General features: G+C 53.5%; 1 protein-coding gene across 2 annotated transcripts in view; it reads right to left on the bottom strand.

Moving 5' to 3' along the window:
* PTDSS2 (phosphatidylserine synthase 2) overlaps nt 1-21,891 on the bottom strand; it is a 53,777-nt gene that overhangs the window by 6,226 nt on the left and 25,660 nt on the right. For both annotated transcript variants that reach the window (XM_058437087.1, XM_032149258.2), the window contains exons 3-4: nt 8,439-8,521; nt 3,071-3,138 (exon numbers count right to left, since the gene is read on the bottom strand). In XM_058437087.1, coding sequence (XP_058293070.1) covers nt 3,071-3,138; nt 8,439-8,521 — 151 coding nt within the window. The remainder of the gene's footprint in view (nt 1-3,070; nt 3,139-8,438; nt 8,522-21,891) is intronic.

The raw sequence follows: 21,891 nt of genomic DNA, 5'->3' as shown, positions 1-21,891 counted from the left end.
AGCACTTTGGGAGGCCAAGGGGGTCAGACCGCTTGAGCTCAGGAGTTTGAGATCAGCCTGGCCAACATGGCGAAACCTCATCTCCACAGAAAGTTAAAAAATTAGTCAGGTGCGGTGGCTCACTTGAGGCCAGGAGTTCTGAGACCAGCCTGGCCAACATGGTGAAACCCCGACTCTACTAAAAATACAAAATTAGTCAGGTGTGGTAGCATGTTCCTGTAATCCCAGCTACTACGGAGGCTGAGGCACAAGAATCGCTAGAACCTGGGAGGCGGAGCTTGTAGTAAGCCAAGATCGTGCCACTGCACTCCAGCCTGGGTGACAGAGCAAGACTCCATCTCAAAAAAAAAAAAAAAAAAAGCCCATCCTTGCCTATTCTAGGAAACATTGAGCTGGAGGTTCTGGCCAGGGCAGCTACGCAAAGAAATAAAAGACATAGGCCAGGCGCGGTGGCTCACGCCTGTAATCCCAGCACTTTGGGAGGCCAAGGTGGGCGGATCACCTGATGTCAGGAGTTCGAGACCAGCCTCAACACGGAGAAACCTCGTCTCTACTAAAAATACAAAAAAAAATTAGCTAGGCGTGGTGGCACATGCCTGTAATCCCAGCTACTCGGGAGGCTGAGGCAGAAGAATTGCTTGAACCTGGGAGGCGGAGGTTGCGGTGAGCCGAGATCGTGCCATTGCACTCCAGCCTGGGCGACAAGAGTGAAACTTGGTCTCACAAAAAAAAAAAAGAAATAAAAGACATCTAGATTGGAAAGGAACAAGTAAACAAGTAAAAATATCTCTATTTGTAGATAACATAATCTTGAATATAGAATATTCTTAAGAATCTACCCCAAAACCCCACAACTATTAGAGCTAATAAGTTCAGCACGGTTGCAGGATGCAACAAAAATAAGCTACATTTCCATACACGAGTAATGAGCAATGCAAAGGTAAAATTAAAACAGTTCCACTTACAAGAGTATAAAATGGATAAAATAATTGGCAGTAAATGTAATAAAGGAAGTGCAAAACTTAAACTCTGAAAACTGTAACACACTGTTGGAAGAAATTAAAGATGTAAATAAATGAAAGCCATCCCATCTTCAAGGACTGACAGAGTTAATATTGTCAGGATGACACTACTCCCAGAACAGACCTGCAGATTCGATGCAATCCCTATAAAAAATTCCACCTGTTCTTTTCACAGAAATGGAAAGGGTGACCCTCACATTCATTTGGAAATGCAAGAGACCCAGATGATTTAAAACCATCTTGAAAAAGAACAAACTGGGTGAACTCACAGTTCCCAATTTCAAATGTCACTTGAGGGATATTCTACTAAATTCCTGACCAATCCTTAAAACTGTCCAGGTCACCATAAACAAGGAGCCTGAGAAACTGTCACTGCCAAGAAAGAGGAGCCCAGGCCGGGTGCGGTGGCTCAGACCTGGAATCCCTGCACCTTGGGAGGCCAAGTCGGGCAGATCATTTTTATTTTATTTTATTTTTTTATTTTTATTTTTGAGATGGAGTCTCGCTTTTTCACCCAGGCTGGAGTGCCGTGGCTCAATCTCGCCTCACTGCAAGCTCCGCCTCCCGGGTTCACGCCATTCTCCTGCCTCAGCCTCCCAAGTAGCTGGGACTACAGGCGCCCGCCACCACGCCTGGCTAATTTTTGTATTTTTCAGTAGAGACGGGGTTTCACCGTGTTAGCCAAGATGGTCTCGATCTCCTGCCCACCTTGGCCTCCCAAAGTGCTGGGATTACAGGCATGAGCCACCGTGCCCAGCCAAGGCGGGTGGATCATTCAAGGTCAGGAGTTCAAGACCAGCCTGGCCAACAAGATGAAACTAAAAATACAATAAATTAGTGGGGGGTGGTGGCAGGTGCCTGTAATCCCAGCTACTTGGGAGGCTGAGGCAGGAGAATCACTTGAACCCGGGAGGTGGAGGCTACAGTGAGCCGAGATCACACCACTGCACTCCAGCCTGGGTGAGAGAGTGAGACTCCGTCTCAAAAAATAAATAGTAAAAAAAGAGGAGCGCAGGAAGACACATGCAACCTGGGTGAACCTCAGAGGCACTGTGCAGGGCGGGAAGAGGCTGCCCACCCCATGATTCCATTCTCGAAGAGACAGGATATTCTCGAAGAGACAGAAGTGAACCCTCACCAGTTGTCAGGGGTCGGGGCGGGTACAACTACCAAGGGTAACACAAAGGAGTTTTAGGGCCAGTGGAATTCTTGTGTGTCCTAATTGTGTTTCTAGAAGTCTACACAAATGCTAAAATTCACAGAATGTACACTACTCCGGAAAAGTCAATTCTGCCACGATGATAAAAAATCTTGTCATGCACTGATGGAGTTTTAAGATTGGGAATGGCAAAGTCCTTTGTAAGCTGAAGACAGCCCCAAAAACGTGTGTTTACACTGAGTTAAACGGAACAAAGAGTATTAATAAAGTAGGCATTTGCGGCAGCAACACAGCCTGACCCAGGATTTACAAAGAAGCTGCATCTCCCACCTGCACCCTGCTCGTCTTGTGGAATGTGGTCAGGATGGGGACACAGTCACACTGGGCAACCACAAAACACAAAAACAAAGACCCCATCCCTCTTGGCGCTGGGGTCCCGTCTGAAGCCCAGATGTGCCCTGGCCGTGCACACGCTGGCCTGCATCACAGGACCTGACTTGCTGCTCCCTTCATGCCCAGTCCCCACCTGCATTCGGATACGACAGCTGTGGGCAAAGCCACCCTGGCAGCTGCACCACTGGCCCTGCCCTCGTCCGTGCCCACACTTGGGTGTGGCCCTGCTAAACGGCCACAGTCAGCGCCCCACCAGCAGATGCTCCTGGAAGCCCCCCGCAGCGTGGCCTACGTTTTGAGGGTCTGGCTTTGCTGCCCCCCATCACTCAAGGGCCGCACAGATGCTCCTGGAGGCCCCCCGCGGCTCGGCCTACTTTGTGGGGGTCTAGCCCTGCTTCCTCCCATCACTCGAGGCGTGTGGGCCTCCTTTGTCACCCTGCCTGGGGCCACACTGTCACCTAAGTTCCCAGGTATCCAACCCAGAAAAACAGCTTACCTGGAAGAGTATAAAGATGAGGAACAGCTCGTAGACCACACTCACGCAGAGCCAAAACCTCCAGTAAGCTACAAAGACAGACGACAGAGTGTTAATGCGCCCGGCCCGGGCCCCCACGGCTCCACTCAGCCCCAGGCTGGCTCCTGCCTCCTTCACATCCAGTGTCTCTTCTGGGCCCTTCACAGGCCCCTGGGAGAGCCTTTATAAAGAAAGCTGTAACTCAGAATTAGGCACAATTTCTCTCTGAAAAGTGAAATTTTTTTCTTCATTTTTTCCATTCCAGTCCTTAAATCTTTTGCCCATAAATTGTTGCACAGAAGCAGTCAGCAAATATCCCTGTCTTGTGTTTACGAGTGATGCTTCTAAACTTGCGCCATTAAGTTTGCAGTAGGTTTTTGGTGGATACTTTTTTTTTTTTTTTTTTGAGATGGGAGTCTGTCACCCAGGCTGGAGTGCAGTGGTGCAATCTCAGCTCACTGCAACCTTCACCTCCCAGGTTCAAGCGGTTCTCCTGCCTCAGCCTCCCAAGTAGCTGGGCTCACGGCTAATTTTTGTATTTTCAGTCGGGACAGGGTTTCACCATGTTGGCCAGGCTGGTCTCGAACTCCTGACCTCAGATGGTCCACCCGCCTCAGCCTCCCAAAGTGCTGGGATTATAGGTGTGAGCTACTGTGGCTGGCCACTTTTTTTTTTTTTGAGACAGGGTCCTGGCTCTGTTGCCCAGGCTGGAGTGCAATCTAGGTGCACTGCAACCTCTGCCTCCTGGGCTCAAGCAGTCCTCCTACCTGAACCTGCTGAGTAGCTGGGACCACAGGTGTGTGCCACCACATCCAGCTAATTTTTCTGTTTTTTTTTTTTTTTTGTAGAGATGAGGTTTTGACATGTTGCCCAGGCTGGGATACTTTTTATCATGTTAAAAAAATCTTTCAATTCCAGTATGTTAAGTTTTTGTCATGGATGAATGTGAATTGTTTTTCTGCATTTAAGGGGATCAATTTTTTCATGTTGATGTGATGAGTTACATTAACAGACTTCTAACGTGAAACCATCCCTCAATTCCTGACTTCCCATGGCTCTGAGCAGCTCACGGCAAGACATGCAGACGTGAGGTTTTAGGATCAAACTCAGGAGGCCCCGGACACACTCGGGGGAAGACGGCCACTGTGGCTCACGAAAAGCCGCCATCATTGGCAGGAAATACAAATGCCCTGGCGTTCTTAGGAAAAGCTGCACAGGGAGGTCTGGGACCCAAGACAGACGACTGAGATCACAAACTTCTTCCTCACGCCTTGGGATAAGAAGAACCTGGAAACTTCCCAGTGGCCCAAGAGTTAAAGGGGCTCGTGGTGAAATTAACTCAGGGCAGCCCTCGCCCCACAAGGGCTCGCTGACTGAAGGGCACGCCTTCGGAGGTGGTGCCCGGGATGCAGGTGACGCCTTCGGAGGTGGTGCCCAGGCTGCAGGTGACGCCTTCGGAGCAGGTGCCCGGGCTGCAGGTGACGCCTTCGGAGCAGGTGCCTGGCCTGCAGGTGACGCCTTCGGAGGTGGTGCCCGGGCTGCAGGTGACGCCTTCGGAGCAGGTGCCCGGCCTGCAGGTGACGCCTTCGGAGGTGGTGCCCAGGCTGCAGGTGACGCCTTCGGAGCAGGTGCCCGGCCTGCAGGTGACGCCTTCGGAGGTGGTGCCCGGCCTGCAGGCGCTCTCCGACGCTGACTGAAGGGGACGCCTTCAGAGCTGGTGCTCAGCCTGCAGGTGCTCTCTGAGGGGACAGCTACACCCATGAAACCACAATGTTCTGAGCGGGCCACAGGTCACCACGTCCGGTGCTAACTTCCCTCCCCCCACTGCCAAGTCGAATCTTTCTCATGTTTCTCCTGTTGGGGAAGGCCCCAGATCAGAAAGGTGGCATCTCGGACTCCTCTCCCCACTCACGCTTCACACCCGACCTGCACCAGGCTGCTGCCCCTGAATACCCAGCAGGCCCTTGGTCTGCGTTCCTGCGTCGCTTCCCAGAGCAACTCTAGCACCTCCCTGACCCCAGGGCCACCCCCAGCCTCCAGCGCTCATTTGTCTTTCTAAATATCACACCAGAGGGGAAAGACAGACAGGCAGCCTCAGCAGCCCTGGAAATGCTGTGGCTGACAGCCTTTGGAGGGAGCCAGGAAGAAAATGCAGTTTACACAGGAGGGATGCCCTCCTCAATGGCCCAGAACCTTCCACCTCCCTCAGAGCTGCAGCCAACTCAAGTTATCAAAGAAAGCAGCTCCACCGATGGCCAGGCTGGGCCCATATCCACTCGTCCTCATGAGGCCCAGTCGCTAAGGCTACGGCTACAGCTGCCGGACTGGGCAATCCTGGGCCAGACCCAGGGGAGTGGGAAGAAGGTGGGCAGAGCCCACAGAGACAACCTTTCTGGAGAAAGCCCTTCTCCCTGCCCCTCCCAGAGCCTCCGCTGCACAGGACTCATCACTTGTCCACTTCGATGTGTTGTGACTGCAGAGGGTTGAGGGCTCCCTGATGGCCCCCAAGTTGACAAGACACGTGGAAGAAGGTGGCTCCAGAACAGGCTTCCCCGTCAACAAATTGAAGATTGGCAAAGCAATGTGGAATGTATGCCCAGCAAACTAAACGGACAGAAGAAAGGTAGAGCAGAGCTCAAACTAAAAACTGAACACCCCGGGAACCCCCAGCCCTGCCCAGTGGGAGGGGATGAGCCACAGCTCAGAGATGCCGCGGCCGGAGCTTTGGGAGGTTGTCAAGACCTTCAGGCCCACGTGCTCCACATCCCGCCAGGTGACCTGCCGCCGGAGCTCCTAGACTGCACAGAGCTGAGGGTCTCTTGGGAGTCTCTCCCTGTGCCAGGGGCCACGTGCCAGGACAAGCTGCTGCCTGATGACCAGTCTGTCCCACTCACGGCTGTGTCCTAGCCCGCGGTGAAGCCACCACCCAGGAGGGATTTGGTGCATCTCCAAGCAAGGACGGCCATGGGCTGAGCTTCTAGCAGCTCTTCTTCCTTCCAAATCCACCCAACAAGCACGTAACTGTACCAGGCTTTTCACTGTGTGACGGGCAGTTTTCAGACCATCACTGCACCAGGCTTTTCACTGTGTGACGGGCAGTTTTCACACCATCACTGCACTTTCTACTGCTCTGCTGAGGAATCCAAATCCCTTGGAGGCAAGACCGTCTGTGCTCAGCCGACTGGGCAGACAGAGGCCTGGGCCCTTCCCACATAGCTGTCAGGCAGCAGAGCGGCCCGCCAGGCACTGTCTCAAGGCCCTGGGCAAGGGAGGGGCCAGCGAGACCAGCCTGCTCGGGTCACCGGACGGCTCCCTGCTCAGGGCTTCTGTGGATGGGGGAGCTTCACTCACCACCATGGCACTGACCCTGAGGCAGACACTGCTCTCCTGGAGGCCAATTTTATAACACGTATCACGGGCTTAAACTGTGTATGCCCTTTCATTCAATACTCACTTCTGGGACATTTTATTCAATGAATAATCAGATATTTACACAGAGCATACGTAAAAAAATTCACCACAGCCTAGTTTATTAAAATAAAACTGGAAACTTCCTAAATATACGACATTATGGCTTAAATAAGTTAGTTAAATGTAGTACATTCTAATGACAGCTAAACAAGCGGTCATTAAAATTTCAGCTGTTAAAAAACTAGTAAGGAAATGACTAAAGTCGTTGAACCTGAAGCAGGGAATGCACAAAGCCACATGTTCAGGATTCTACTCTTTCGAGGCTGTGAATATGTCCGTACACACAAACGCGTGAATATGTCCGTATCACAAACGCGTGAATATGTCCGTATCACAAACGCGTGAATATGTCCGTATCACAAACGTGTGAATATGTCCGTATCACACAAACGCGTGAACATGTCCGTACACACAAATGCGTGAATATGTCCGTATCACAAACACGTGAATATGTCCGTATCACACAAACACGTGAATATATCCGTGCACACAAACGCGTGAATATGTCCGTACACACAAAAGCATGAATATGTCTGTACACACAAACACGTGAATATGTCCGCACAAACGCGTGAATATGTCCATATCTCACAAACGCATGAATATGTCCGTACACACAAACGCGTGAATATGTCCATATCTCACAAACACGTGAATATGTCCATATCTCACAAACACGTGAATATGTCTGTACACACAAACACGTGAATATGTCCATATCTCACAAACACGTGAATATGTCCGTACACACAAACACATGAATATGTCCGTACACACAAACGCGTGAATGTCCGTACACACAAACGCATGAATATGTCCGTATCACAAACGTGTGAATATGTCCGTACAAACGCGTGAACATGTCCGTATCACACAAACGCGTGAATATGTCCGTACACACAAACGCGTGAATGTCCATACACACAAACACATGAATATGTCCATATCTCACAAACGCGTGAATATGTCCGTACAAACACGTGAATACGTCCGTATACACAAACAAGTGAATATGTCTGTATCACAAACACGTGAAAATTTAACAGTGGTTATTATTTATGGGTAGCTTTATTTTTAAGTATCTTTGTATTTTCGAAATTTTCTATAATACATACTCCTGTTGAAACAGAAAATGTTTCTAATTACTTCATGTGGCCACTCAGGGGAAACACCCGACCCTACAGAGGCCTGAGCCCGCCTTCCTGGGGTGGGACTTGGGGGACAGAGTTCACTGAGATTGGCAGGATGCTCTGGCCCACGAGGGTTTGTTAGAACTCAGGGCCATAAGGTGGGCTGGTGGCCGAGGCAGAGTGCGCTGGGCAACCACTTCAAGGGCAGGGGGTGGACGGCACCTCACAGCTCCATCTGGAGCCCTCACCCACCCGCCCCCGGCCTCACAGCCCCATCTGGAGCCCTCACCCACCCACCCCTGGCCTCACAGCCCCATCTGGTGCCCTCACCCACCCATCCCTGGCCTCACAGCCCCATCTGGTGCCCTCACCCACCCCCGCCCCCTCTGGTCTCAGAGACCCACCTAGAGCCCACAGTCCCTGGCCTCACAGTCCCATCTGGAGCCCTCGGCCACTCTGGTCTGTGGAAAGAGGAGGCAGAAGCAGGAAGAAAAGGGCCGGAGAGCCCTGGACAGGGAATAGTGAAAGGGCCAGAGAAGGCCTGGAGGGACCCTCGGTGGTTAGAGGAGGAGCACACGGCCAGCTCAGAAGCCCACGCCCTCGTCCATGTGGGAAGTGACCTCGGAGGCCTGGGGGAGGGGCCGGGCGGAGGGGAGGACAGGACACTCACACCCAGCAGCACAGACACAGAGTGGCCGCTCAAAACAGAACTGCCACAGGGGCACACGGGAAAGGAAATGGCAAGTTACCTGGATGAGGTCTGGAAAATGGCCCGTCTTTAGCTTGTGTGACTCCAAAACATAAGAAAACCAAAATACTGGCCACAATACCTCTGCAAATAAAGAACAAACAGCCCCTCAGTGTGTGCAGGCTTCTCCCAGGAGGGAGGTGGGAGGCTGCAGGGACCCCCAGACACCCATTGTGGAACAGCCCCTGATGCTGGGGCGGGAGGAAGGGGCCTCGGGCAGAGCTGGGCTACTCCGCGCCGGGGAAGGCCCAGCTACCTCCACCACCCTGGGCCCGACGTTCGCGCTCACATTTGCCACCTCTGTGGCGGGGAAGGCCCAGCTACCTCCACCACCCTGGGCCCGACGTTCGCGCTCACATTTGCCGCCCGCCCAGTGGCTAGGAGAAAGTCCCTGTGTTCGGGCTGCTGGTGGTTCCCAGTGTCACATCAGGAAGACACTTGCTCTACACAGAGGCCACCGAATGCCCCGCATGTGACCATCAGCAATCACAAAGCCCATCTAGGAGGGAAGGCGTCAGGAGCTACTGCCTCCTTGCTGCAACGCGGCAGAACCCCAGGAAGTGTCTCTAGAGAGCTCTTGTGTCTTTTTGGGGTCAACTCATCCAAAACCAACGGGACTCCTGTGATTCATAAAATGGAAGCGTGAGCGCTGTAACTGCAACCAAAGATGCAGGTTCACGGGAAGGAGGGTGCGAGGGACCACGCTGGGCAGGGGCAAGGTGCTCCCTCCTCGGCAAAGCTCCTTGGGGCCGGCCTCAGCCAGAGTCCCAGTGGGTTTCTGTGAGAAGCAGCTTAGGCCGGTGGATGTGCAGACAGCCCTGGTCACAGGCACACTGCTCACATCCGCTCCCTGCACCCAAGCTGTGGACCCGCTCTGCAGATGTGCTCTGCGGACGCGCTCTGTGCTCTGCAGACACTCGGATATGCCCATCCTCTCCAGTCGTGCTCAGCTCAGGGTCTGAGACCCACTGGCCGCTGCACCACCCAGTCCCTCCCATGGCTCGGCAGTGCTGTGCCGACAGTCACACCTTGGCGTGTTCGCACGCTGGGTTGCCTCTGGGTTTTGGCTGCCGTGAAGGAAGCTGCTGCACACACACACACGTTCCTGTGGCTGCAAGAATAGACGGGGGCCACAGAGACAAGCTATCTATTTTTTAAGACAGCGCTGTTAAAAAATACCTAGTAACAACTTCAGTCTAAGAAATTCCCCTCTCTGCCTGCAGGAGTGCCTGGTCCTTTAAGTGCTGAGTAGACAGAGGCAGGTGAGGCCAAGACCTGCCGGAGGCTTACAGGATGGAGGAGGGCACAAGGTCGCTGGCCCCTGGTGCAGCCGGGACAAGGGTCTGGTGGTTCTGGGCGGGTGCTGCTCTCCACCCAGAGCGCTGAGGGTCTCACCCTCGGCAGGACATTCATGGCCCACCCAGGCGAAACCTGAGTTTCTGACCCGGTCTTCACCCAGGCCCCAGCTCCCACACTACCGCTGTCAGCCTCCAGGGACAGAGGCAGAGATGCCCTCGCTGCTGGGTTCAGCAAGGTGGGGCCCATGTCCCTGTCACAGGTGCCCCTCCCGAGGTCTCTCAGTACTGAGGGGTAGGAGGTGTGAAAAGTACCTTTCAGGGCCCCCTGGAGCCAGACACAGGCCCCACCTCAGCGTGCCTCCATGGGGCGTGGGGAGGGTCATAACATTCAGTGGAAAGACAGTGAAATGTCCCCCTGCCCTCCTCAGAAAAGATAAAAATGAAAAGAGAAACATGGGCACCGGCCAAGGGAAGCTGCTCCTGGTGCAGGCACATGACACCCCAGGCCTCCATCGCGTCACCCTAGGCCGCCATGTGCCTGACAGCTGCGTGTAACCCCATGCCGCCATCCGCCCAACAGAAGCATCACCCCAGGCCGCCATCCACCCGACAGGCGCGCGTCACCCCAGGCCGCCATCCACCCGACAGGCGCAGTCATCCCAGGCCGCCATCTGCCTGACAGGCGCGCATCATCCCAGGCCACCATCCGCATCACCCCAGGCCATGTGCCCGACAGGCATGCGTCACCCCACGCCGGTGCTCCCCGAATCAGCCTGTGGCACCCCCATGGCACGCTGCCCAGGGGCCAGCTCAGACCGGGTCACACAGGACTCTAACCTGGCCACACATCACATAATGTTTATGACAACTTTATAAGGCTGATTTGTTCATAAGAATTACTTGCCGGGCGCAGTGGTTCACACCTGTAATCCTAGCACTTGGATTGGGAGGCTGAGGTAGGTGGATCACAAAAGGTCAGGAGTTCGAGACCAGCCTGGCCGACATGAAACTCCCGTCTCTACTAAAAATACAAGAAATTAGCCGGGTGTGGTGGCAGATGCCTGTAATCCCAACTACTCGGGAGGCTGAAGTAGGAGAATCACTTGAATCTGGGAGGCAGCGGTTGTGGTGAGCTGAGATCGCACCACTGCACTCCAACCTGGGTGACAGCAAGACTCAGTTTCAAAAAAAAAAAAAAAAGAATTACTTAAGTATTTAAGAAGGTGTGTCCGTTGGGTAAGAATGAGGGAAGTGCTTTAAAAGGAAAACAAATATATTGCATTTTAAAAATAAATTTTTAATTTTAGAATGGTTTTAGATTGACAGAATTATTGTAAAAATAGTAAAAGCTCCCATATCTCACATGCCCAGTTTTCCCATTAACATCTCACCATTAATAAGCTGGTGCTGGCTGGGCGTGGTGGCTCACACCTGTAATCCCAGCACTTTGGGAGGCCAAAGTGGGCGGATCAGAAGGTCAGGAGTTCGAGACTAGCCTGACCAACGTGGTGAAACCCCGTCTCTGCTAAAAATACAAAAATTTGCCAGGTGTGGTGGCAGGCACCTGTAATCCCAGCTACTCGGGAGGCTGAGGCAGGAGAATCACTTGAACCCAGGAGGCAGAGGTTGCAGTGAGCCGAGATCGCGCCACTACACTCCAGCCTGGGTGACAGAGTGATACTCCGTCTCAAAAAATAAAATAAAATAGGCCGGGCGCGGTGGCTCACGCTTGTAATCCCAGCACTTTGGGAGGCCGAGGCGGGTGGATCACGAGGTCAGGAGATCGAGACCACGGTGAAACCCCGTCTCTACTAAAAAACACAAAAAATTAGCCGGGCGTGGTGGCGGGCGCCTGTAGTCCCAGCTACTTGGAGAGGCTGAGTCAGGAGAATGGTGTGAACCCGGGAGGCGGAGCTTGCAGTGAGCCGAGATTGCGCCACTGCACTCCAGCCTGGGCGACAGAGCGAGACTCCGTCTCAAAAAAAAAATAAATAAATAAATAAATAAATAAACATTAAAAAAAAAAAAATAAGCCAGTGCTACCACACAGCTGCTGAGGCCTACGCTTCCTTTGCTCTCCCCTGATGTCCTTCCCCTGCCCCGCCCCAACAATCCCTTCCTGGACGCCATGTGGCATCTACTCATCCTGTCTCTTCAGGCTCCCCTAGGCTGGGACGGTTTCTCAGACTCTCCTTGTCTCTGATGACCTGGATGGTTTGGAGGAGGCCTGGTCAGGAAGTCTGTGGAATGTTCCTTAGTGAGACGGTCGGCTGTGCCTCCGCATGGCCGGGCTGGGGTCGTCGGGGTTGGGAGGATGGGGCAGCAGCCAGCCCGTCGGCCACGCCATGAACATGACCAGTGGATGCTGACCTGACCACCGGGCTCGGGGGTGTCTGCGGGCACCTCGGCCGCAGCATCCCCTTCCCACTGCCCTCTCCGTGCTGCACGCCCAGGAAGGAGGTCAGGTCACCACGCGCAGCGCACGGTGGGGCCGGGAGCTCACGCCACCTCCTGGAATGGAGGGATCTACCTAATTTACTGAAAACCTTCTGCAGGGAAGGTTGGTCTCATTCCCTCTGTTTATTTATTCAATTACTTAGATCAGTATGGGCTCGTGGATGTTCATTTTCTACTCTGGGTTACATTCTATGTGGGCTTGTCGATGTTTATTTTTTACTCTGGGTTATATTCTAATACTACTGCATTATGTTATGTTTATTTTCTACTTTGGGTTATATTCTAATACCACTTCATTATTTTGTTGCTCTTTGGCCACTGGGAGGCTCTTTCGCTGGGACACAATCCCGTGACTGTGGGGTTTTGTTTACGGAGCTCCTCACTTTCTGGAACTGCCAGGATCAGCTGATCCTGGGCATTTCTTGCCCCGGTGCTGGAATCAGCCATTTCTCCTCAAAGCCCTGGCCCCGTGGACTGGAGGGCACCAGGAACCAGGATCTGGGCCTGGGTGTGCTCACTGCTGCAAGCATAGCCGGTTCTAGGCCCCCTCAGCTTGCAGGGCAACAAGATACCTGTGTATCCATTAACCACTGCGCACACACTGTTTAACCATCTGTGTCTCTTCTGGGCTAAATGTGCAATGGTAATCCACCATCACAGGGATCACTCCAACCTCCTCCCTCTGATTGCCCAGAGACTCCCCTCCTCCTCCCTCTGATTACCCAGACTCCCCTCCTCCTTCCTCTGATTACCCAGACTCCCCTCCTCCTTCCTCTGATTACCCAGAGACTCCCCTCCTCCTCCCTCTGATTACCCAGACTCCCCTCTTCCTCCCTCTGATTACCCAGAGACTCCCCTCCTCCTCCCTCTGATTACCCAGACTCCCCTCCTCCTCCCTCTGATTACCCAGAGACTCCCCTCCTCCTCCCTCCGATTACCCAGACTCCCCTCCTCCTCCCTCCGATTACCCAGAGACTCCCCTCCTCCTCCCTCTGATTACCCAGACTCCCCTCCTCCTCCCTCTGATTACCCAGAGACTCCCCTCCCACAGCCATCATACACACCACAGTGACAGAGCTGCCACCCAGCACCTCTGTGGAGCAAAATTTCATCGACTAGAGCAGCGTCTGTGCCATTCCTTTTGCCTCTGGCCTTATAGACACTGCTCATTTCCAAAGTTACTCAGCACCTTCCTCTGAACACCCTTCAGGAAGGTCACGGAATGCATCTGCAGTAGTTAAGATTCTTGTCGGTTGGCCTTCCCTGCTGGGACCCCCATCTCTTCAATGAATGTTTAAAATCTGCACAAGGTCTGCTCTTGTGTTGTCCAGTCCTACAGGTTCAGACAAACGCAGTGTCATGTACCAACCAGGACGGTGCCAGAGTGGCCTCGCTGCCATATGAATGGGGCGTTCTACTATCCACTCTCCCCTTCCCCGGGAAACAGCTGATGTTTTCACTGCATCATTTCGCCTCTTCCAGTAGGTCATCGAGCTGAAATCACATAGTGCGTGGCCTTCTCAACTGGCTCCTCTCACTTAGGAACCTGTATTTATAGAAACATGTATTTAAGGTTCCTCCCTGTCATCGCGGCTTGATGCTCATCACTATCTTTTAGAGACGGGGTCTCACCATGTTGCCCAGGCTGCGGTGCAGTGGCTCAGTCACAGCTCACTGCAACCTCTGCCTTCTGGGCTTAAGAGATCCCACTTAGCCTCTTGACAGGTGGGACCATGTGTGTGTGCTGTGACACCCGGCTAAGTTTTTTAGTTTGTAGAGACAGGGTCTCACTATGTTGCCCAGGCTGGTCTTGAACTCCTGGGCTCAAGCGATCCTCCTGCCTCAGCCTCCCAAACTGCTGGGATTATAAGTGTGAGCCACCATGCCTGGCCTGCCTGCAGGTTTTTATGTGGACATAAGTTTTCAATTCAGTTGGACAAATATTTAGGAGCAAAATTGCTAGACTGCATAGTAAGAATCTATCTATCTATCTATCTATATCTATATCCATATTTTTTGAGACAGAGCCTCGCACTGTTGCCCGGGCTGGAGTGCAATGGTGTGATCTCGGCTCACTGCAACCTCCACCTCCTGGCCTCCTGAGTAGCTGGGATTATAGGTGCCTGCCACCACGCCAGGCTAATTTTTTGTATTTTTAGTAGAGATGGGATTTCACTATGTTGGCTAGGCTTGTCTTGATCTCCTGACCTCGTGATCCACCTGCCTCAGCCTCCCAAAGTGCTGGGATGACAGGCGTGAGCCACCGTGCCCGGCCCAAGAATGTATTTATATTTAGTTCTGTGAGAGTCTGTCAAACTGTCTTCTAAAGTGGCTTTAGCCTTTTGTATTCCCACCAGCAATGGTGAGTTCCTGGAAGCGTTTGGTACTGTCCGTTTTTAAGGTTTTAGCCCCTTCATCAGGTATGCAGTGGTGTCTCCCGGCTTCCAGTTCCTGAAGGACAAACGATGCTGGGCACCCTCCCACCGCAATCTCCCGTCTGAATATCTTCTCTGGTGAACATCTGCTTAGACCTTTCACCCAGGTTTTTTTTTTTTTGTTTTGAAACAAAGTTTTGCTTTTGTCACCCAGGCTGGAGTGCAGTGGCCCCATCTTGGCTCACTGCAACCTCTGCCTCCTGGGCTCAAGTGATTCTCCTGCCTTAGCCTTCTGAGCGGCTGTCACCCAGGTTTGTGTTTGAAAGAGAGGGTCTCGCTCTGTTGCCCGGGCTGGAGTGCAGTGGTGTGATCTTGGCTCACTGCAGCCTTGACCTCCCGGGCTCAAGGGATCCTCCCACCTCAGACTCCTGAATAGCTGGAACCGCAGGTGTGCACCACCACGCCTGGCTAATTTTTGTATTTTTTGTAGAGACGGGGTTTTGCCACGTGACACGGTTTCGCTCTGTGTCCCCACCCAAATCTCATCTTGAATTGTAATCCCCACGTGTGGAGGGAGGGAAGTGACCGGGTCATGGGGGCAGCTCCCCCATGCTGTTCTCGTGTAGTGAGGGAGTCTCACGAGAGCTGATGGTTTTAAAGGCGGCGGTTTTGGCCGGGCCTGGTGGCTCACACCTGTAATCTCAGCACTTTGGGAGGCCGAGGTGGGCGGATCACTTGAGGCCAGGAGTTTCAGGCCAACCTGACCAACATGGTGGTCACCTTGTCTCTATTAAAAAACATAAAAATTGGCCAGGCGAGGTGGCGTATGCCTGTAGTCCCAGCTACTCGGGAGGCTGAGGTAGGAGAATCACTTGAACCCAGGAAGCGGAGGTTGCAGTGAGCCGAGATCACGCCACTGCACTCCAGCCTGGGCAACACAGCAAGACTCTGTCTCAAAAAAAAAAAAAAAAAAAAGAGTGGCAGTTTTTCCTGTGCCCGTTCTCACTCTGTCCTGCCGCCTTGTGAGGAAGGTGCCTGCCTCCCGTTTTGCCAAGTTTCCTGAAGCCTCCCCAGCAATTCGGAACTGTGAGTCGATGAACCTCTTTCTTTTGTAAATTACCCAGTCTTGGGTATTTCTTTACAGCAGTATGAAAACAGCCTAATAGACCATGTAACACAGGCTGGTCTGGAACTCCTGGCCTCAAGCAATCCTCCTGCCTCAGCCTCCCAAAGTGCTGGGATTACAAGTGTGAGCCACCCTGCCCAGCCTGTTTTTCTTCTTCTTGAGCTTTTCTTCTTCTTGAACTTGCATATTTTGAACACAAGTCCTTTATCAGATAGGTGTTTTGTAAACATTTTCAACAGCTTGTGGCTCATCTTTTCGTTCTCTTAACAGTGTCTTTTACAAAGCAGAGATTTTCATTTTTTCAAGGTCTCACTCTGTCGCCCAGGCTGGAGTGCAGTGGTGCTATCGTAGCTCACTGCAGCCTAGACCTCCTGGGTTCAAGCAATCCTCTCACCTCGGTCTCCTGAGTACCTGGAACCACAGGCATATACTACCACAATTAGCCAATTTATCTTTTCCTAATTTTTAGTAGAGATGGGGGGCGGGTTCTCACTATGTTGCCCAGGCTGGTCTTGAACTTGTGACCTCAAGCAATCCTCCTAGATTGGCCTTTCAAAGTGCTAGGATTAGGGGCATGAGCCACCACACCGTGCAGCAGACAATTTTAACTGTAATGAAGTCCAGTTGATCAAGTTTTTATTTTCATGGATTGTGCTACTGGTATTTTATTATCACCAAACCCAAGGTCACTATACTTTCTCCTGTGATTTCTCCAAGATGTTTTATAATTGTGGCTGGGCATGATAGCTCATATCTGTAATCCCAGCAGTTTGGGAGGCCAAAGCAGGGGTTTGAGACCAGCCTGGGCAACACAGTGAGACTTTATCTCCACAAAAATTTTTAAAAAGTAGCTGGGTGTGGTGGTGCACACTGGTAGTCCTAGCTCCTTGGGAGGCTGAGGCAGGAGCATTGCTGGAGGCCAGGAGTTGGAGGCTACAGTGAGCTGTGACTGTGCCACTGCACTCCAGTGTGGGTTAGGGAGCAAGACCCTGTCTCAAAAACAAGCACAAAGAGAAGTTCTATAGCTCCTCATTTTACATGTAGGCTTATCTAGAATCCATTTAGAATTAGTTTTTGTGAGAAGTGTAAGGTCTGTGTCTAGATTTGCACGTGGATGTTCTGTTGCGTTAGCGCCAGTGCTGAAAAGGCCACATCCCTTCCCCATGGAACTGCCTTTGTTCCTTTGTCAAGGATCAGCTGCCTGCAGTCGTGTGCGCCTGTTTCTGGGCTCGGTATTTCAGTGCATTTTTGACAGGAAGTCTTGAAATTGTGTAGTTTCTGTGTCCAACTTTGTTATTCTTCAGCACTGTGAGTATATTTATATGCATTATGTTTTGTATGTATTACAAGTAAGGATATTTATTTATTTTTATTTTTATTTATTTATTTATTTATTTTTTTTGAGACAGAGTCTTTCTCTGTCCCCCAGGCTGGAGTGCAGTGGCGCAATCTCGGCTCACCGCAACCTCCACCTCCTGGGTTCACGCCATTCTCCTGCCTCAGCCTCCCGAGTAGCTGGGAATACAGGCGCCCGCCAACACGCCCGGCGAATTTTTTGTGTTTTTAGTAGAGACGGGGTTTCACCGTGTTAGCCAGGATGGTCTCGATCTCCTGACCTCGTGATCCGCCCGCCTCAGCCTCCCAAAGTGCTGGGATTACAGGCTTGAGCCACCGCGCCCGGCTGACTCCATCTAAAAAAATAAAATAAAATAGAATACAAATGAAGACATACCGTTCGGGGGCTGCGGCCGCACTGTCCAGGAGGGAGGCCCAGCCACAGACACCACGCTGGCTGTGCGCTCAGCACCTATACATACCTGGGCACCTCCCCACAGGGTGTCACAAAAGGGAGCCCAAACAGCCATTTTAAACATTTTCTTCACTCTTATGAGAATTGCCAGGAACAAATCTAAGAGGTCATGGCATAGAAAAGAATGAAATGAAACCAGAACGTTTTAGCAGCTTTCACAAAGATGTCAAGACAACCAGTCCAGGAGTCAGGCTGGTGGCAACCTTCCAGCTTCTTGTCATGAATTCTAAACCTCACATCCAGACTCCAAAGCTTAGAGAGTGAAAGAATCAGCTACTGGTCACCAAGCTCACGTGTGCAGGATGAGGGTCACAGCCAGGTTGGCTGCCTTCCAGTCCTGAGCTTTCTTGGGGGGGTGTGTGTGTCTGTGTGTGTGTGTGAACCACCTTCTTTTTTTTTTGAGACGGAGTTTCTTTTTTCTTTTTTGAGATGGAGTTTCGCTCTTGTTGCCCAGGCTGGAGTGCAGTGGCACGATCTTGGCTCACTGCAACCTCCGCCTCCTGGTTTCAAGTGGTTCTCCTGCCTCAGCCTCCTGAGTAGCTGGGATTACAGGCATGCACCACCACGCCTGGCTAATTTTTTGTAATTTTAGTAGAGATGGGGTTTCGTCATGTTGGCCAGGCTGGTCTTGAACTCCTGTCCTCAGGTGATCTGCCTGCCTTGGCCTCCCAAAGTGTTGGGATTACAGGTGTGAGCCACCACGCCTGGCCAGAGTTTCATCTTGTTGCCCAAATTGGGAGTGCAATGGTATGGTCTAGGCTCGCTGCAACCTCTGCTTCCCATGTTCAAGCGATTCTCCTGCCTCAGCCTCCCAAGTAGCTGGGATTACAGGTGCCCACCACGCCTGGCTAATTTTTGTATTTTTAGTAGAGATGGGGTTTCACCACGTTGGCCAGGCTGGTCTTGAACGCCTGACCACAGGTGATCCACCCTTCTCGGCCTCCCAAAGTGTTGGGGTTACAGGTGTGAGCCACCGTGCCCGGCCAGAACCACCTTCTTTAAAGATGATCAGGCCGGGTGCAGTGGCTTATGCCAGTAATTCCAGCACTACGGGAGGCTGAAGCAGGAGGATCACTTGAGCCCAATTCAAGACTAGCCTGGGCAACACAGGGAGACCTCTTCTCTACATAAAATACAACAATTAGCCAGGCGTGGTGGCGCCTGTGGTCCCAGCTACTTGGGAGACTGAGGCGGGAGGATCGCTGGAGTCCAGGAGGTGGAGGCTGCAGTGAGCTGGGATCGCGCCACTGCAGTACAGCCTAAGCAGCGGAGCGAGACCCTGTCTCAAAAATAAATACCTAATAAAGGCAGTCAGAGGAGAGGTTTAGCAAATTGCTAAAGAACAAATCTGATGTACTGTTAGTTTCCTTACTTGCAGTCTTCATCTGCCAAAATGTCAATTCTGTGAATTGGGGACTAGTCAAAAACTTAAAGAAAACCCACTTTTGTGGAGGTGGGGTCGCTTTGCGTTTCCCAGGCTGGTGTGGAACTTGGCCTGCGCCCCTCAGTGCCAGGATTCCGGGCGGCGCTCGGGTGTCGGCAGCAGAGTGGACGCGGGAGCTGCTGGGACTGCACTCAGAACACTCGGGACGAGGCCGCAGCTCCGTGGACCTTGCGGGCTGGGGTCCTGTGGGCGGCAAGCCACCCAGGTGCGGAGGCAAGAGACCGAGGACACGAGCTGTTCCAGTATAATAAAATATAAAACAAGAATAGTTATACCAGATATAGATCTTAGATATGATTATATGTGAGTATCATTAATCATTAGTTTGCAGCAATTACTCTTTATCCCAATATTATAATAATCCCTGCTCTATAATCATACCCTAGGAAAAACCAGGCCATACAGAGATAAGAGCTGAGGGGACATAGTGAGGAGTGACCAGAAGACAGGAGTGCGAGCCTTCTGTTATGCCCAGACAGGGCCACCAGAGGGCTCCTTGGTCTAGCGGTGACGCCAGCGTCTGGGAAGATGCCCGTTGCCGAGCGGAGGGTGGTCTAGCGGTAGCCTCAGTGTCAGGGAAAAACACTGGCTACTTAGCAGACTGGGAAAGGGAATCTCCCTTTCCCCGGGGGAGTTTAGAGAAGACTCTGCTCCTCCACCTCTTGTGGAGGGCCTGACATCAGTCAGGCTTTCCCGCAGTTATCCGGAGGCCTAACCGTCTCCCTGTGATGCTGTGCTTCAGTGGTCACGCTCCTACTCTGCCTTCATGTTCCATCCTGTACACCTGGCTCTGCCTTCTAGATAGCAGTAGTAAATCAGTGAAAGTACTAATAGTCTCTGATATGCAGAAATAATGGCGTAAGCTGTCTTTCTTTGTCTCCTCTCCCTCTCTGCCTCTGCTGCCAGGCAGGGAAGGGCCCCCTGTCCAGTAGACACGTGACCCACGAGACCTTACCTATCATTGGAGATGACTTACACTCTTTAGCCTGCCCCTTTTTGCTTTGTATCCAATAAATAACAGCGCAGCCAGACATTGGGGGCCACTACCTGTCTCCGCGCATTGGTGGTAGTGGTCCCCCAGACCCAGCTGCCTTTTCTTTTATCTCTTTGTCTTGTGTCTTTATTTCTACACTCTTTCGTCGCCGCACACCGGGAGAGACCCACCGACCCTGTGGGGCTGGTCCCTGCCGTGTCCCACGAAACAAAGGCGGCAGCCAGTGGCCGGGACGGCCGGCCGGCGTGGATCACGGGGCCGCAGCTCCCTTGGGGGTCGCGACCTCGGCGCAAACGAGCCCCTCTACCAAGGTCGCCTAGAGTCGCGACCCCGACATGCGGAGCCGCCCCAGGGGGGTTTCTCCCGGGTCCCTCCTGTCCCGAGGCGGCCGCTTTCTTCGGGGGCCGCGCCCCGCGCCCCAGCAAGGCCCGACCCACGCCTGCGATTCTGTCCCCAAGGCGCTGCTGCTCCGGGCCCCGGCCTCCTCCCCCGAGGATTCTGAGGAATTGCTGAGACGTGCCAGCCAGTGCGGTGCCCACAAGACGCGCTCACGCCCGCCAGACCCCGCCCCCGGCACCAAGCCCCGCCTACTAGGGAGACCCCGCCCCCAAGCGAGACCCCCTCGCCCTCATTGAGTCACGCCCCACCAGGCCCCGCCCATGCGCCAAGACTGTGCTTGGCCGAGCCCCGCCCCCGAACCGAGACGCCCACCAGGCCCCGCTTCGGCCCCGAAACTGCGCACGCCAGGCCCCGCCCCTGCGCCGAGCCCCGCCCAGTAGTCCCCGCCCACGCATCTGGCCACGCCCACCAGCCGACTCGAACACGCCCGCGCCGCTGACTCTGGAGGGTGGAGGTGTCGACACGTTCAACTCGTTCTGCTGGCTCGAGAAGGAAGTCGCCCGTCTCACTCTGGGTCTCCAGGCCCGCGACCGTCCGCCAGTCGTTCCGAGGTCAGTAGCTCCATCGGTGCGTCAGCCTGTAGCCAGGCCTCGCCCACGCCGGCCTTGGTCGGGCTTCCTGTAGACGCGCGCCTGGCGCTACTGAGGCCGCTGCTGCGCGGGCGAGTGGCGCGCTCCCGTGGCGGGGCGGGGTCGGGCGGGGCCGAGGTTGCCCTGGGCAGCTGCGCCGCTTTGCGGACGTGGCGCGCCTTGAGGACGTCATCGCGCCGCAAGCTCCCCCTTTGGGGCGTGCCGGAAGTCCGTGCGCTGGGGGGCGGGGCTGCGCCTGCGTGGTTCGTTCTCGCGTGGCCGTCAAGACCTCTAGTGCTTTAGATTCCAGCGAGCTACGCAAGCAGTCCTGGCCCAGCCGAGCTTTGTTCCCCAAATCCCGCAACCCTTGACCTTATTCCCCCAAAGAACCGACCTCCCGGGAAGGACCGCCCTGGCGGAGAAGACTCGAACGGCTCCTACCGCCGGGCGTTGGGGGAAAGGTGGGCGGTCTCGGTCGTGCGAGGTCGGGGAGGGAGGGTCCTCCGCCCTCCATTGCGGAGTCTGGCTCCGGGACCACCGGGGGACCGGACGCCGGGCAGCGAAGCTGCCGCCTGGGGCTGCGGGGAGGAGAGCAACATAACTGGAACGGCACTTAGGGGCCGGCGTCAGGGTTGTCACCGGGGTTGGCGGAAATGACGAAGGGGCCCCAGGCACGTCGTGTTACTGGGCGAGGTTCCAGCCAAGGTGCCCACGCGCCTTGGGGGAAACCAGAGGACTGCACCGTTTCCCGAGGACAGTTTGGCAGTGTTTCAGGAGGGCCTTAGAACCAGGCAGGCCCCCTTCTAGGATGGTGGAAAGCCCAAAGATCTGAAAACGGTCTCAAGTGTCGTCTTAGCGATTGGCTGACTAAACCGAATGTAAACCGGAGACTGCGCACGATGTTGACGTTAAGAGTTACACTGAGCCTGGGCGCGGTGGCTCACGCTTGTAATCCCAGCACTTTGGGAGGCCGAGGCGGGCG

The sequence above is a fragment of the Hylobates moloch genome, unplaced genomic scaffold (genome assembly GCF_009828535.3).
Source record: "Hylobates moloch isolate HMO894 unplaced genomic scaffold, HMol_V3 SCAFFOLD_4, whole genome shotgun sequence".
In the NCBI taxonomy this organism is placed as follows: Eukaryota; Metazoa; Chordata; class Mammalia; order Primates; family Hylobatidae; genus Hylobates; species Hylobates moloch.
Note: the sequence above shows the minus strand (reverse complement) of the source record. Positions and strands in the feature narration are given on the sequence as shown.